Source organism: Lycium ferocissimum, chromosome 6 (assembly GCF_029784015.1).
Source record: "Lycium ferocissimum isolate CSIRO_LF1 chromosome 6, AGI_CSIRO_Lferr_CH_V1, whole genome shotgun sequence".
Lineage (NCBI taxonomy): Eukaryota > Viridiplantae > Streptophyta > Magnoliopsida > Solanales > Solanaceae > Lycium > Lycium ferocissimum.
In genome coordinates, this window is record NC_081347.1 from 29,017,395 (window position 1) to 29,036,075 (window position 18,681).

General features: G+C 39.0%; 1 protein-coding gene across 1 annotated transcript; it reads left to right on the top strand.

Moving 5' to 3' along the window:
* Positions 1–1,825: 1,825 nt before the first annotated feature.
* Positions 1,826–9,816, top strand: LOC132059594 (uncharacterized). The gene is made up of 3 exons (XM_059452243.1): positions 1,826–2,129; positions 7,403–7,736; positions 9,492–9,816. The coding sequence occupies exons 1-3, from the start codon at positions 1,846–1,848 to the stop codon at positions 9,555–9,557; spliced, it is 684 nt and encodes a 227-aa protein (XP_059308226.1). The 5' UTR covers positions 1,826–1,845; the 3' UTR covers positions 9,558–9,816.
* Positions 9,817–18,681: the final 8,865 nt, after the last annotated feature.

The following is an 18,681-nucleotide window of genomic DNA, read 5'->3' on the forward strand; positions in this document are numbered from 1 at the left end:
TCCACATTGTGCAGGGATTATGAGATGAAGTTGTTCAATATCTGGCTGTCCATATGAAAATTTCCCTACCATAGCACGCTGAAGATTTTCAATGACATTCATCTGATCAACTTCTGCTTCAGTGTATTTAATGTATGGCACCCCATGTAAGAAAGTTACTGGTTTCATTGAAATTTGGGGTAGCGATTGCATCTGACTTTGTAATGAATCATATAAGGTTTTTGGTTTAAACAGATCTGAATATTATAATGAATTAGGATTGGTATTTGGAACAGTCGTAGTTTGTGAGGGTTGGCCAGCCACCATCATGGACTGGACACCGAGCATGGAGGCTATTTTCACCAAGCCTAAGATCTAAGTATTAGGGTTTTGCATGAAAAAAGGAGGTGAGAGATGAGAGCTTTTTTTCAACACTATGGTTGCTTCATATAATTCCTTATCTATTGAGTATTTCCTCTGTCCCAATTTAACTATAGTACTTTTCTTTTTAATATGTCTTATAAGAAGTGCCTCTTTTTATATTTAATAAGTTAAGAATTCAAAAATATTATTTAAAACCTCAATATTTAAATAATATTTTAATACATTACATATGTTTTTAATTTAGGACCATGAGGTTCTCGAATTATTCCTTAAATTTTGTGTCCAGTCAAATTAGTACCAGAGGCGGGAATAATTAAGTCAAAGCCGAGTGGAGGATAAGGGTGTCAAGTGGGCAGCTGCCACCAAACCCGCCACCACCGCCCACCCTTTTAATTCCACTAAGAGGTGGAAGAGGCCGGGCTAGGGTGATTTATTATGGGTACGGCCTATTGACAAGTGGATAGCTATAACCACCACCCACCAAAGAGCTCGGTGATGGCCCACCGGGCACCCCTCGGCCCGTCCACTTCAAATTAAAAAAAAAAAAAAGAAGATAAGTACTACATTTATTACTAATAATAAGTATTTTAAAAACATTGTATCCCAATAAATTAGGTCTCTTTTTACGGAAAGCACTTTAGTTTCTTTAAAATTATATTTTAAAGCTAGACAATCTTGTTTTCTCAACAAATATACCTTTGATACATTTTCGGTATATAGTATATATTAGATTGTGATGGTACTTATCTCAACAAATATACCTTTGATAAATCATTCAGTTCAATTTCATGCCTTTTCACCAGTGTCTACGCAACACACCGGTACTCCCCGCCCCCCCCCCCCCTAAATAGGCTAATAATACCCGATGCTCCGGACTTGTGGAGATATATGTCACCACAATGTTGACATTTGACATGTTCCTCATTTACTCGCTCAAAATGCATCCACACCGCACTTGAAGTTGATCTTCGAACTCGAGGAGAAGGTGGAGGCGAAGTAATGTACATTAGTTGAATAACAAATTTAGATAAAGAGAGAATTGTGTGAAAATGAAGAAGAATGGAGGGGTATTTATTGTCTGAAAATATGACCAAAGTGAAGTTATTCATAAATTTAGGGGTTCAAATAAAATTAGCAACGACTAGTTTTTTAAATTTACAACGGTAACTTTTTTGAATTTAGCGACGACTAATTTTTTTTTAATTTAGCAATTTTATCATTAGATGTAAATGTTAATTTTATTATTATTAGTAAATACGCAAACGTCATTTTTGCATTAGAACTTAAAAAAAAAAAAAAAAAAAAAAGATTACCCCACTAACTATAACCCTTAGCCTTCCAGAGCACAGTGTAGCCCCCATCCGGGGTGGACTGGGCCGGACACCATTTTCCCCTCCAAGCCCGGCCAGCCCCGCTCGGCCCCTTGTGGCCCACCTTTAAATGGCCCGGCCCGGCCCACTTGGCACCCTTAGTGGAGGAGTGATGCTGAAATTGAAGCCATTGATATTACATTCGCCATCTGTTAGGCCACAACATGCACTGCTCACACAATCCTCGTCTCTTCCTCTATTGCCTACTCGGCGTGGCTTAATCCAGCTTTCTTTTTGTGCATCAATGGAATCTAATACGACAGTGGTAAAGCTGAAACCCATAGAAGCAACCCCAGAAAGTTTTAAAGAGTTTGGTCAGGTAATTCAGGCCTCCCCTGATGGGGAAGAGTTTGGTCCGAGTGATGCTCAGCTTGACTTGAGTCGTGGCATTCCCAGGTCAGTCTTCTTGGTTTCCAACTCAAATACTCCTTCCGTCTCAATTTAAGTATTAATTTAATTGGGCATGAAGTTTTAAGAATTAAAAGAATTTTTAAATCTTGTGGTTTTAAATTTAGGATATGCTTAATATATTAAAATATTTTTTAAATTTTGTGATTTTAAATTTGTCATCTAACATATTTGAATTATCAACTTACTAAATATTGAAAAAAGTGTATTCTTTTTGGACAGACAGAGTAGGAAAGTGAGACACTTTAAATTGGGACGAAGTGAGTAACATTTTCTTGTATAAATTTGATATTCTTCTTAACAAAAATGATTGTTGCTTGGAGCAGTGAGAGTAAGGCAGTTTCAATTGAACCCATTTTCATACAAATAGATGGAAAGCATAATTATACAGTCTTGGAATGAAATGGATCTTCATGTTCAGTTTGATTAGTTATATAAATCTTTTGTTTATTCGACTTTTTTCTTTTAATTAGATAAATCAAAATGTAAATTTTAATACAAGAGTGAAGAGTTCTGTTAAGAGGTAGGTAACTGCTCTAATGGAGCTCGCAAGCTATGGCCATGGAGTATCTGGATTGGGGAACAGAAGAGTTAAGTGGCAGGGGAATGACAGAAAGGAAATTAAGAGGCAGGGGAATAAAAGAAATGAAAGCTATCTTATTCAATCTAAAATTTACACGATTACACAGGGCCTATTTATACTGATACAACTAATACTGCTAATAACCAATAATGTTAACAGTTACTCCTAACAACCTGTAACTAACTACTCCATCCGTCCTAATTTATGTGGCACCGTTTGACTAGGCACAAAGTTTTTAAGAAAGAAAGAAAGACTTTTAAAATTTGCGGTCTAAAACAAAACTTAGACATTTGTGTGGCTATATATCATTTCATTACGGGTAAATGGGGAATTTTAAAGTTAAGTTATTTCTAATTATAGAAAGGTGACATTCTTTTTGGGACAAACTAAATAGGAAAGTGTGCCACATAAATTGGGACGGAGGAAGACAAACTTGTACACGTCAACCTACCTCAATGCTATTCCTCCTCATGTTGTGTACAGTGGACAAGTTGAACACTCCTAGCTTGGACAATAAGAATTCATGTTGTGCTCGACCAAATCCCTTTGTTAGAATGTCTGCCCATTGCAAATCTGTGCTAACATGTTCAGTTTCAATCATTCCTCCTTGTATTTGTTTTTGTGTTTGGTCTGTTCATGGCATATTGGATTAGCCAAAATCTGTAGTGCAGCTTTGCTATCACAAAACAACTTTAGTTGGCAGCTTCATCTTCAGTTGTTTAAACAAACCAACTAACTACTTCAGCAATTGCATTGGCCATGCTCCGATATTGTGCTTTCTGCAAACTTTTAGAGATGGTATTCTGCTTCTTTGACTTCCAAGAAATCAAAGAATCTTCAAACTTCACTACAAATCTACTCACTGATTTTCTTGTCATTGGATAAGCAGCCCATTCAGCATCCAGTATATTGTCATTTCTTCTGAAGCTTTAGAAGATAGTAAAATCCCAAATCCTGGTTCATTCTTCAAGTGCCTAATTACTCTCAATGCAGCCTCTATATGAGTGTGTTTTGGTTGATGCGTGAATATTTTTGAGATTTTGAACTGCATGAGTCACATCTGACATCAATCCACTTTGAATCCTGCATAGCTTCTGAGTAAGACTCAGGCTCCCTCACAGCTGAATAGTGGCAAAGATCAAGGTACGCAGCTGAGATAGAATTGTAGGAGATAGAATTGTAGGACATATAATTGCGCATAGGATATAGACAAGTAACAACTCTGGAAGAACTAGGCAAAGGATCGTGAACATAATCCTGTAGCTATTCTGGGGGCTTAGATGGTTGACCTGATCTCCTTAATGCAGGTTGAGTGAAAATTGCATGAAGCGGAGACCCTCCGCGAATAGACGGAGCTGAATGAGGTGGTATTGCATCTTTACCACCTATGTGAGAATCCTGTAAGGCATCAGGACTGAATGCATCTTGAGTACGTGGTGAAACATGATCAGCATCTCTGGTAGGATCAACTGGTGCTGAAGTATCAATATCCCCTTCATGGAATCCAATATCTGAATCTGTGACAGTAGACTGAACAGGAAAATTATATATGTGGATGGCAGAATGTGTAGATTTAAAAGGAAAAACACCTTCCCTAAAATGAACATCCCTACTAACAAAGAAATGTTTGTCAGATGAACTGTACAGTATGTAGCCTTTTTGAGTGCTAGAATATCCCATCAATACTTCTGCCACTACCCTGGGACCAACCTTATCAAACTTAGCACCAGTAATGGTAGCATAATACAAACATCTTATGACCCTAAGATGTTGCAAATTAGGCGTCCTCCCATAGAAGACTTCAAAAGGAGACTTCTCTTTAGAACAGTAGAAGGCACCATGTTGATTATATAAACAACATTTTGCACACAAATCCTCAAAATCTGATTGGTAGACCACTTTGGAACTTCAGTGCTCTGCCACATCAAGTATTTGTCCATTCTGCCTTTCCACCACCCCATTTTGTTGGGGTGTGTGCACACACGAGCTTAAGTGTAGCATACCAGAAGAATTAAACAGAGATTTGTAATGAGGATTAAAAAGTTCTATGCCATTGTCACTTCTGAAAATCTTGATATTACTGTTGAACTGACAATCAGGCGAAAATCTTGAAGTACAACACTAACACTCTTCTGCTTCAAAAGTAATATCCATACCATTCTACTACAGTCATCCACCAAAGTAAGAAAGAATCTATTTTCATCATGAGTAGGAAATCTATAGGGTCTCTTTTTTTAAAAAAAAAAAAAAAATTGGTAACTGAGGAAATCTATAGGGTCTCCAAACATCACCATGTACCAAATCAAATGGTTTATGGGTCCTACTCCTACTAATGGAAAAAGGAATTCTAATCGTTTAGCTAAAGGACATATATGACATGATAGGCAACTATTGACATTAGACTGTAGTACAAAAATCTGCTTCAGAATTTTGTTTGGAACATGTCCAAGCCTTCTGTGCCACAACTCCTCTTCTTGTCCTTTCAAGCTCACGGCTGCTGAACAAGGACGGTGTAATTCCTTAATTGTGTTATTCCAGTAGTATAGACCATCATAAATCTTCCAAATCCCCTTCAGTTTCCCGGTGTGAAGGTCCTGCAGCAAGCAGAAATCAGGATAGAATACCATAAAACATACAAGTTCTCTTGTTAACATAGACATGGACAAGACGTTATGTATCCCCCTTGTCCCAATTTGCAACTACCAATGTGTGTTATAGGTATTCTACTGCCATTTGGTAGGTGCACCTTTTGACTCACCTTTTTAAAGACCTCATTCAACATAGCATAATCAGCAACCAGCCGACTGGTTGTCCCTGTATCGATTTTCCTCTTATTGGAAGCATCACTGGCAAAAGAAGTAACAATATCTGCTGCATTTGCTGCTACCTCATTTGTGTTGTACTTGTTGAGCATTCTCAAGATTTGGTTGTATTGTTTTGAAGTAAATAACATAGGAGCAGCCTTAGCAATCCCTGCACCTTGACCATATCCCAGTGGATCAAAAGAACTTGTTCCAGATTCCCATTGGTTTGATCATATCCCCGTGGACCTGTTTCTCCTCTGCCAGTTTTGAAATGAAATTGCCCTTGTGGCATATTTGGATCACCATTTTCTCTGATGGAAACCCTGGAATGAGCATTATTTGCAGCTGGGCTTTCTCTTCCGCGACCTTTGAAACAAGGAGGATAACCAACAAACCTATTGCAATTTTCTTTGCTATGTCCTTTAACTTGCAATATTCACAAATTTCAAAATACCTCCTGAATCTGGATTGAGTACCTCCAGCAGTCCCCAAGGCAGTGATGTCATTTCCTTCAGCCAAGGCATTTATATTTGGATTTGGTAGTCGATGACTCTCATCCTCAATCACCATGGCATATACTTCGTTTAAAGTCGGTTCAGTGGTTTTCATATAGTCTGATCATATGACTCATCAAGTCCACTAAGGAACCGAAGCAGTCGCTGCTGCTGTAAATGTTCAATGTAATCTTTTGACTTGTCGCAACCACAGTTAGGGAAGGTACCATAGCATCACACTTGATGCTGTTGAAAAGTAAACTGAGACTAAATCTGCACCTTGTGAAATTGTCGCTATTTCTCGATGCAGTTGAAAAATCCTCATTCGATTGACCTTGTCAAATTTCTCTCTCAAATCTTCCCAAACAAGATGTGCATCTGAAGTGTACACAATACCACTGAGAAGATGTGGTGATATTGTGTTCATGATCCACGAGAGAACGATAGCATTGCATGAAATGTCTCTCTCGTGCATGTACCAAGCACAAAACTTAATTTCCTCTTAGCCCGAAGTGCAATTTGCATCGATCGCCGCCATAAGCCGTAATTCTCAGAACCTTTGAGCTGAATTGGATCAAAACGAACCCCAGAGTATATAAAGAGGATGAGTTTGATCAATTCTCAGATTCGCCATTGATGAGTTAGATGAGAAATTTGGGGAGAAGAAAAGATAGGGATTCAGCCTTTGCTACTCTGATACCATGTTAAGAGCTAGGTAACTGCCCAAATGGAGCTCGCATGCTATGGCCATGGAGTGTATGGATTGGGGAAGAGAAGAGGTAAGAGACAGGGGAACAACAGACATGAAAGCTTTCTTATTCAATCTGAAATGTAGACGATTACACAGGCCCATTTATACTGATACAACTAACACTGCTAATAACCAATAGTGTTTACTGTTACTCCTAACAACCTGTAACTAACTAACAAACTGGTGCACGTCAGCCTTCCTCAATAAGTCCACAAAATAATAAAAAAGGAAAATAAAGATCTATGTTCAACATTAAAGCAGAGATCAAACCAGGGCTTGACAAGACAGACAGAATTTCAAATAGTTTTCCATGAGAAGTGAGCGAAAAAATAGAAAGCTTGATTGGTTATGGAGAAGAGGTTGCTCAATGGGAGACCTTTTAAATTATGGGGCTATGCATGTGCTCTGAGGAACCATTAAACTATGGAATCAATATTAAAGATTTTACATCCTGGAATTTAAATTAGTTTCTCAAGGATTTGATATTTCATTGAGTTTATTTTCCTTCTAGTTTTTTGTTTCTTTTTTGTTAGTTATTCTAGCTAATAGTTCTTTTAAAAAAAGTGAATCCGACTATTGTTTGCTAGATTAGTTACTAAGATAGTGAATTGAGCTATGTTTTCTGTCAGGTTTTACATTATGCAGCTTAAAGATCGATCGCTCAGATTTTCTAATATAACGCATCATGCCAATGTGACCCAATGTCTTGGATCAATTGGCGGCAATGTGTGGTATCTTGGAATTGCTAAGCCATCTATTGTGGATCCAACTGATATCAAGGGTAGTGATATTGTGCAGTCACATTGTGGGCACTTTTATGTGCCTCCTGCTGTTGATGAAGTGCAGGCTTTCAGAATTTCAGGTCCTAAGTTTATAAAGCTGAATCATGGTACATGGCATGCTGGCCCATTATTTACAGGTGACAAGATGGACTTCTACAATCTCGAGCTCAACAATACTAATGTAAGAATCTTGTATTACAGTTGATGAGTTATTCACATCCAGTGTTTTGGACGGCGCGCGGTGACAAAAGGCGACAACGGCCTGCCTCGCCTTAAGGCGAGGCGAGCGGCGAGGCGCTCGCCTTTTTGAAGTGCGGCGCCAAAATATTCGCCTTTTTGAAGTGCGGCGCCAATAAATACCAAAAAATTAAAATATTTAATTGCATATATAAATAATCAAAATCCCACTAGCAATAACATATTAGCAAATATTTCAATTCAAAAATTAAAAGTAGATAGTAGATACTAAAAGTCTAGAACTTGAATGACTCAATAATTCATAAGTGATAAGCAATACTAAAATTTAAGCAATAGTGCAATACTAAAAGTCTATTCAAATTCAAGATCTTCAATAGAAAAAAGAGGAGAAAATAGAAAAAGAAAAAAACAGAGGAGAAAAAACAGGGACGCGTACAGAAAAAGAAGAAGAGAATAGAAGAAGGAAAAAAAAATGCAGAAGTCGCCGGAAACAGAGTAGGAATCGCCGGAAAAAAAGAAGAAGAACTGAAGAAGAAGCAGAAGTCGAAAGCAGAGGAGGAAGAAAGAAGAAGAAAAGCTTGAAGGAGAAGAGAGGAGGAGGCAAAAAAAACCCTAGCCGCTGTTTTTCTTTTGATAATAAGTTTCATTTAAGTCTTCAACTTCTTTTAATTGCTTCTTTTTTAAAAAGAAAAAAAACCACTGTCGCCTCGCCTCGGCGCCATTAGCGCCTTTGGCGCGCCTTTTGAAGGTGACCTCGCCACGCCTCGCCACGCCTCTCACCTTTGGCGAGAAGGCGCTTGCCTTTCACAACACTGTTCACATCTACGAATTTTGATTACAAGCATCGTGGAAATATTTTTTTAGGCTAACCAGCAGAACGATCGCCTTTCATTGCTTGGTAACATTAATATCGTTATTATTGGCTCTTTATTTTTAAGCCTACAGTCTTCTGTTGATAATAAATGATTTAAGCCAGTATGTAGCTTTAATGAACCAAAACTTTTAGAAAAGATAATCATCTAGAAGATGAAGGCTTCTGAAACGAGACCTGCTATGAGAGATGTAGACGAGCAATACTTACGTATGGAGGGCCGGGAATCAGCATCTTTTTCTCTCATATCTTTGGGAATCATTTCACATTTAATGGGATGTGACTGAAAAACGAATTTGTGTTTTTTCATGTCATATTCTGATTCATAAGTAACAATATCTTCTAGCTATATTAACGTGTTTTGAAATGTTATAACTCTCTCATCTATAAGCTTGTCATTGTAGGATGGCATTGTCACATATAATATTGGAACTGCTACACTCCCTCCCCCTTTTCCGATGAGAGACACATTCTATTTTTTGGGTTAAGCTCTGAGAAATATTTTTTTGATATATTATTGTGGAACTTGAACTCCCTGATTGTTCTGGTATAGAGCTGAAATGTGCAAATAGCCTTATTTAAAAGTTTAAACGTTTAGTGAAGGGATACTGTTTTTCTTGTATTTTTATGGCTGCAGAAATATTTTTAGATATCTTAATGCTAGGTCTAACAGTAATAAGTCTTTTGACACAATAAGCTGGGAAATCCTTAAACGGACACCATTAAGTTGAGGACTTACTAACATTGTCAAGGTGGTGCTGGCCTATAAAACCTCATTTGGTGAATAGCTGTTTCTATATCAGTTATATTCAATGAATGCATGAATTCTTGTTGTGGATGTGTTAATCTATTGTACATCTTGTGCAGGTGGTTGATCACACAACACATGACTTCATCAAGAAGAATGGTGTTGTTTTCGTACTGGATGATTAGGAAAATCGCTCCAAACAAAGCATTTCAAGTTTTGAATGAACGATAGGCTGGGGGATAGTCATGTTGTTTAGAGCACTACCAATATATATGTACCATAAGTAAGGCCTGACTAGCATTGGTTTCTGTCTTTTGCTTGTGCTGCTAACAATCCTAAATAGCAGCATCATTTTCTACACTTGGCAACCACACTCTGCCCTGGTAATTGCTTTGTATTTGTAAATGCTGCTCAAGACAATCTATTTATTAGTTTTTCTATCCATCTTTCATTACTAAAAGCATGATATAAGAATACTCAATTAACTGTGTCTACAAATTGCCGGTCCTAAGTGCAAATAAAAGTGGATGGTTGCGGAAGGTTGATTCTCGGCGTAAAGCCAATCAATTTATGATGATTAATCATTGTATGGCGATATGGACAATGAGGATTCATATAGCTATTGTAACTTGCTTGGAATTGAGGCTTTAGTTGTTTTAAGCATACTTCAGTCAACATAAAGTTTTCATGTTTTTATGGTCACCATCTCCGTTTTTTGTTGTTCATAGGTTTTGGTAATCAAGGATCCAGCAACTTATTTGATCAAAAGAAACAGGGATTTGCCTTTAACTTAGATTCGAGTAATGGCCAGGTAAAATGTGTGTGGGGGGGGGAGGGAGGGGGGGGGGTTAAAAAAAAATTACAAGTAAAAATGCAATGATTATCAGCAACTGAAATTGTTGGTGTCATTTGTCAGTTACTTAAACTGCATTGTACATTTCATCCCGCGTATTCAGTTGGTCGAACCATAATATGTTTGGATATTCCGATGCTCATTTAGAACATACCATAATTTTAGTGTCTAAATGAAATTTATTGGCAAATTTAAAAGACTATGAATTTTAGTTTGAGGCCTTAAAATTATATATTTGAATTTTTAGCCTTATAGATGCAAAGATTCTGATTAATATTTTGTTATAGTCAACTTTTTATAATATTTTTCTTTGATAGAATATTGAGTAGAGTATTATTAACTGATTGTACAATTTCGTCTAGAATTTTTCGTTCTAAATTGACTCGAACCCATCAATTCGTAGCTAATTAGCTCAAAACAGGTACAAAGCCGTTGTAAAGTAAAAAAAAAAAAAAAAAAATCAATTCGAAAAGTGAGAGTAATGAAACACGAATAACTTTAAGGGTAAAATTCCTGGTGTTTATACCAAAATATAGTAATTTATCATAATTAAGTCATCATTAAAGTCGAATTTGATTTTTAATAAATTGAAGAATATAAAGACATGTTGACATGTTCAATAATTAGATGTAAAAATCAAATGCGAGTAAGCTTTTACAATGATAATATTAATTGACAAAGCTGGCAATAAATAGTTGATTTAAAAATGTGTACTTGTCATTAATAATAAGTATAATATTCATTTAAAATAAAATCTCAAATGTGTTTTTGATAAGATAAATAATTTTATTGACAATTTGGGGATAAAATCTCAAAAAATAATATACGGAAAAGGGTCAATATACCCCTGTACTATTAGAAAAGGGTTAAATATATCCCTCGGTATACTTTGGGTCCAAATATACCCTTTCCGTTATACTTTGGGTTGGGTCCAAATATACCCTTTCCGTTATACTTTGGATCCAAATATACTCCTCTGTTATACTTTGGGTTCAAATATACCCTTCTCCGTTAAAATTGTCCAAGATGGACATGGGATCTGACGTGGCGCTGACAATTCGGTGAGGTGGACATTTGGCATGCCACCTCACCACTTGCATCCATTTACCCCTCTCTTCCTTTCTTCTTCCGTCACTACCATTTCCTCCCCTTCACAACCTTTGCCACCATTAGCACCACTTAATAAATAAACACGTGCTAATGGTGGCAAAGGTTGTGAAGGGGAGGAAATGGTAGTGATGGAAGAAGAAGGGAAGAGAGGGGTAAATGGGTTGGGGGTGGTGAGGTGGCATGCCATGTGATGTTCACCTCACCGAGTTGTCAGCGCCACGTCAGATTCCATGTCGATCTTGGACAATTTTGTTACACCTCGAATAATTTCCCGTTAACGTACAAAGGAATAGTCCAACGAAGGGCATGATGTATACGATGTTTTCATAAGTAAGAAATAGCATTTGATGACCCTAAACGAGATTTCAAAGACATTTAAGGTAAGGAAAGCAAGTTGTTAAGGAAAGCAAGTCATATGTTGTGTGTCGGACAAGATTTACGAGCATCGAATTAATGAGAGTCTCATGATGCCTTGAGAAAGAGTGATAACGTCCCTTAGATTGGTATTGAGGTGTTAAACAAGTGTCAAGAAGGTTCCATAAGGATCGGAGATCAAACGAGTCGACGAGAACAAGTTTCGATATTCGGGCATTATACGGCCGCATATCGTCGTACAAAACATACGGACCGTATGTCCACCGTATGTTCTCCGCCTGCAACAAGGGTCTTCAATCGGACCAAACATACGGTCCCGACATACAAATAAGATAAAATATACGGACCGTATGTTGGTCTGTATGTTCTGGTCGGGACAGAACTTAACGTTGATATAAGGACCCCCCTTCATTTTAATTCATTTCATTTTCACTCCACAAGTCAAGAAACCTCTAGAATATTCTCCACTCTTCATCCACAAGAATCCAAAGGAAATTGATGATCAACTTCATCAAACCAACAAAAATCAAGAGTTAGAAACACATTAAAGTCATCTAAGTCAAGGAATTCCAAGAGAAGTGAATTAGGGTTTTGGTCCAAGAAGAGTATTGCCACTCAAGACTTGTTCCTACACTATCTAAGGTAAGTTTCATGGTATTTTCATGATGTTTGAGGTATTGATAAGTTGAAACACTTGGATTGTAGAAGAATAAAGAAAATAGGTCATAAATGTGGGAATAGTGTCATTGTTGAGTAGTAGTTGGAATGAATCATGAATATGGATATGTTGTGATTATGAATATGTTATGAATGACATTTAGAATATGGAATGAGTATTATATGTGAAAGAACACGATAGTGAACTATGACCATGATTATGGGGAAATTGAAGTGAAATTACTAAATGTGGATAATGCAAATGAATGATGAGTGTTGTTTATGATATTATGATTGTTGTTATGAATGTTTGGGAGTTAATATGGAATATGGAGGAAGTCATATAAACAAAGGAAATGCTGCCCAATTTTCTCTAGCTTTAGTAAGCACGTTCTTATAATTGTTTAGCTAATGTAGATACGAATTCTCTTGAAGGTAAAACGTGTGCATTAAAGGAGAACAAGTAGGCAATAGAATAGTTAAACGACAAAGGTATGTGAGGCTAGTCCTTTCTTTCTAAGGCATAAATCTTATGGCATGAATTTCCTCCTTCTCCATGAATCTCTTATCTTCAAGAAAACTAAGAGTCCTTGTTCATGAATAGCCATAGAGATAAGAGATACAATATGAGTACGATAATGATGACGATGAGCGTAAGTCTACAGATTCTATAGTTCATGATATGATGTTCCTATAAAGCTAATGATGCTATCTATAAGCCATTGATGTTGTTTATTGTATACACTCACCTTATATGCTAATTCCTTCAAGGTGAGGTTAATACTTATGAATGCTCCATAATGTAATCGAGGGTTCACGACCTTATGTCACCCCGATAAAGTATAGTTGTCCTTGAGTTTCCATGCATGCATTATGATGAGTATATTATGATGATATTACATCGAGCCTATATGGCCCGGCAGACACGCTAAGGCGGGCAGCGTATACACCATGGCCAGATGGCATGGGTAGATACCACTAGTGGGCGGCATGAGATGGTACCTCGGACGCGGGAGGCCTGGACGCAGGCTAATGCTAATGATTATCACACCGTACCTATATGGTCGGGCGAACTATACATATATGCATACATGATATGATGATGTTGGTTATGAAAGTAAGCCAAAGATGCATTATTTCTTTTATGATTCCCAGTTAGTTACAGATTGCTCCTCATTTGATGCCTCCCTATTTCATTAATGTATTATTATAGTTGATGCCTTACATACTCAGTACAACGTTCGTACTGACGTCCGTTTTCTTTGGACGCTGTGTTCGTGCCCGCAGGTAGACAGGGAGGTGATCCAGACTCGTAGGAGCTATTAGCTGATTGAGAGCACTCCATTGCTTCGAAGGTGCCATTGATTATTCTTTTGGTATATATATATATATATATATATATATATATATATATATTGGGCATGACGGGGTCCTGTCCCGTCCCTATGTCTAGTACTCTAGTAGAGGCTCGTAGATACGTAGTATGGGTAGTATGGTCTCACAGTTTCTCATTATATGTATATACTATTTTGATAGCCGGAGGGCTTATGTATATAAAGTGTATATGTTTCAAATGAAAAATAGTATTTCTATGATTATGAGCATAAGAAATATAAATAAATGTGTGATATGTATGAATGAGTAAGAGAATGAGCAGTGCTCGGTGGTTAGCCCCGGGTACCCGTCATGGCCCTAGTCGGGTCGTGACAAAAAGTGGTATCGGAGCGGGGGCGATCCCTAGGAAGTGTCTACGAGCCGTGTCTAGTAGAGTCTTATTTATGGTGTGTTGCGCGCCACGCTAATAAATGTGAGGCTACAGGGCATTTAGGAAAAATGACCATCTTTCATCTTAAGATCGTGCGATAGAGCCGTGTATAAAATTTTATCCTCCCTAATAGTGTGCTATGATTTCAGAAATGCCGCCAAAGGGAAAAGCTAAAGCCGCCCAGAAGGGCAAGACTACGATAAAAAGCGGGCGAAAGAGAGCCGCCAATGAATGTAGACGAGGTGAATCGATAACGAGGCTCCATCTAACGCTTCTTCCACCCCGCCTATTACAGAAGAACAAGAAGGGGCTTCAGCTCCAGCTCCTATGCCTCCAGTTCCTCCACCGGCTACTTTAGGTCAACAAGTGACCAAAGCTATTCATTTGTTGACGCAGTTAGTCGCCGCCTAAGCACAGCGGCAGAATGTAGGGCCAAGTGATCGGTCAGCTAATACCAGAGCCCGTGACTTTATGAGTTTGAATCCTCCGGAGTTTTTCGGGTCAAAGCCGGATGAAGATCCGCAGGGCTTTATTGAGGAAATGTTGAGGACATTGAAGATTATTCATGCCTCCGAAACTGAATCCGTGGAGTTGGCATCGTATAACGTGACGGCCTTATGGCATAATAATTGGATAGCATCAAGAAGAGGGAATGCGCCTCTTCCCGTTTGGCAAGAATTTGTAGATGCTTTCATCCGCCACTATTTGCCACCTGAGGTCCGTCGAGCTAGAGCGGATAGATTTTTAAAATTGAAGTAAGGAAGTATGAGTGCCCGGGAGTATAGCCTTCAATTTAATTTTTTGGCTAGATATGCTCCGATTATGGTGGCCGACATGGGAGATCGGGTGCATAGATTTGTGAGTGGCTTAGGGCCACATTTGTTCAAAGATTGTTTGACGGCTTCGTTGCAAGATGGGATGGATATTTCCCGTATTCAAGCCCATGCCCAGAATTTAGAAGGACAACAACCTCCGCAAAGGGGTGATCGTGATATTGATAGAGGGCAAAGTAAGAGGGCCCGATCTATGGGGGCAGGCAGTGATTATAGAGGGGATCAAGACAGGCACATTCTAGACACTCAGGCCAGTCGGTGACGAGTGCTCCTCCACGATTTACGGGTAGGAGATTTGATCGCTCCTTTCGTTCGGGACGGGGTCGAGTTCGAGGCCCCGTGTTCTCGGGGTCAGGTAGACTATAGTCGAGGAGACCCCGGTGCACCGCGATGCATCCGGCGGTAGATTACATTCCGGCAAGGTCGTCGGGGTTCGGATGCTTGCTATGCGTCGTGGTCAGGTTGGGCACATGATGCGAGATTGCCGTCGATGAGAGGTAGAGTTGGGGTCCGGCCACGGATCGCGGGCCGGTTCTTCTTCGGTGCGCCCGTAGGCGACTCCCCCCAGATTCCGGCGAGCGAGGGGAGCATCTACTTCAGGTGCCACTCAGCCCCGTATGTATGCTTTAGTGGGACGACACGATCTTGAGTCCTCCCTAGATGTGGTTACAGGTACATTGTCTGTATTTTCTCATGATGTGTATGCATTGATAGATCCGGGTTCTACCTTATCTTATATTACTCTATATGTTGCTGGTCGTATTGGGGTGAAACCCGAGCCAATTAAACCTTTTGAGGTGTCTACTTCGGTTGGTGATCCCGTGATTGCTAGACAAGTGTACAAAGATTGCATAATTGTGATATGTGATCGCCATACTAAAGCTGATTTAGTTGAGCTGGAAATGTTAGATTTCGATGTGATTATGGGTATAGATTGGTTGGCCTCATGTTATGCAAATGTTGATTGTCGAATGAAATTAGTTCGATTTCAATTTCCGGGAGAGCCCGTGCTTGAATGGAAGGGTAGTACGATTCTCAAGAGGTAGGTTTATTTCCTACCTTAAGGCAAGAAAGATGATAGCTAAGGGCTATATTTATCACTTAGTCCGAGTTCATGATACCGAAGCAAAGTCACCAACTTTCCAATCCATGCCGGTAGTGAATGAATTTCTGGATGTATTTCCAGATGAACTTCCAGGCCTTCCTCCGGAAAGAGAAATTGATTTCGCTATTGATGTGTTGCCGGACACCAAGCCTATTTCTATTCCTCTTTATCGAATGGCTCTGGCAGAATTAAAAGAGTTAAAGGCACAGTTGAAAGATTTGCTCGAGAAGGGTTTTATTAGACCCAGTTCGTCACCGTGGGGAGCACCTGTCCTATTTGTCAGAAAGAAAGATGGCTCCCTACGAATGTGCATTGATTATAGATGTTGAATAAGGTGAAGATAAAGAACAAATATCCTCTTCCAAGAATTGGTGATTTATTTGATCAGCTACAGGGTGCCAAATGGTTCTCTAAAATAGACTTGAGGTCGGGTTACCATCAAGTGAGAGTTAGAGAAGAAGATATTCCGAAGACAGCTTTCAGAACGAGATATGGCCATTATGAATTTCGGGTGATGTCATTTGGGTTAACCAATGCTCCGGTAGTGTTCATGAATCTGATGAATAATGTATTTAGGCCTCTCTTGGATCTATTCGTAATAGTATTCATTGATAATATTCGGCATACTCTCATTTAATCGAACATGCAGATCATCTACGTATTGTTCTTGGAATTCTTCGAACTCGGGAATTGTATGCAAAATTTTCAAAGTGCGAGTTTTGGCTGAATTCTGTGACATTCTTAGGTCATGTTATTTCAGATGATGGCATTAGAGTTGATACTCAGAAAATTGAAGCTGTGAAGACTTGGCCAAGGCCTACGACGCCCATAGAAGTTAGTAGTTTTTTGGGATTGGCAGGTTATTACAGGAGGTTCGTAGAGGGATTTTCATCTATTTCAGCCCCGTTGATGAAGCTAACCCAGAAGTCAGCTAAATTTCAGTGGAATGATGCTTGTGAGCATAGCTTCCAAGAGTTGAAGGACAGATTAACCTCAGCTCTAGTCTTGACACTTCCAGAAGGGCCAGATGGTTATGTTGTGTACTGTAATGCTTTTGGTGTTGGGTTAGGATGCGTATTGATGCAGCATGGTAGAGTTATTGCTTATGCTTCGAGACAGCTGCGGAAACATGAAAAGAACTACCCAACTCATGATCTCGAAATGGTCAAGCTTATTCATGCATTGAAAATGTGGAGACATTACTTGTATGGTGTGCATGTTGATATCTATACAGATCACAAGAGTCTCCAATATATTTTCAAACATAAGGAGTTGAATCTGCGGCAGAGGCGATGATTAGAATTATTGAAAGATTATGATGTGAATATTTTATACCACCCCGGGAAGGCAAATGTAGTAGTTGATGCACTTAGCCGCCGATCAATGGGCAGTCTATGTGAAGTTCCTTTGGAGAAGAAAGAATTGATTCATGAGCTCCACCAACTAGCTAATCTAGGGATACGTTTAATTGATTCAGGTGGTGCAGGAGTCAGTGTTAACAATCCCACAGTTTCGTCCGTGGATATAGAAGTAAAAAAGCGGCAATATGAAGATCCTCAGTTGAGTCATTATAGAGATACATTTCGTGGAAAAGAGAAGTCTCCATTTGAAATCTCAATAGATGGAATTCTTAGATACCGAGGCAAGCTATGTGTTCCGAACGTTGCAGAATTACGCCGCCAAATTTTAGAAGAAGTCCATTATTCTCGGTATTCTATTCATCCAGGAACGACAAAGATGTATCATGATCTCAAGTTGATATATTGGTGGGATGGCATGAAAAGAGACATAGCAGAATTTGTAGCTCAGTTTCCAAATTGCCAGCAAGTAAATATCGAGCATCAAAAGCCAGGAGGATTATTGCAAGCAATGAAAATTTCTACTTGGAAATGGGAAGTGATCAATATGGATTTTATTGTGGGATTACCTCGTTCCCGAGACAAGTATGATTCTATATGGGTAATCGTGGACAGACTCACGAAGGCAGCTCATTTTCTTCCAGTTAGAGCCACATACTCAGCAGAAGATTATGCAAGGTTGTACCACAAAGAGATTGTAAGGCTTCATGGTATTTCGATATCCATTATCACAGATAGAGGAGCGCAATTTACAGCCAAGTTCTGAAAATCTTTCCAAGAAGGTCTAGGTACTCAAGTAAAGCTTAGTACGGCGTTTCATCCGCAAACTGATGGACAAGCCGAACGTACCATTCAGACCTTGGAAGATATGTTGCGAGCATGTGTTCTAGATTTTGGTGGTAGTTGGGATGACCACTTACCTCTAATTGAGTTTGCATATAACAATAGCTACCATTCTAGCATCCAAATGGCTCCATATGAAGCTTTATATGGAAGGAAGTGCAGATCTCCAATTGGATGGTTCGAAATAGGAGAAGTACAGCTAATAGGCCCTGAGTTGATCCAACAAGCAGTGGAAAAAGTCAAGGTGATCCGAGATCGATTGTTGACAGCCCAAAGTCGCCAAAAATCTTATGCGGACAACCGCCGGGGAGACTTAGAATTTCAAGTCGATGATTGGGTATTGTTGAAGGTGTCGCCAATGAAAGGGGTGATGAGATTTGGTAAGAAAGGGAAGTTAAGTCCTCGATATA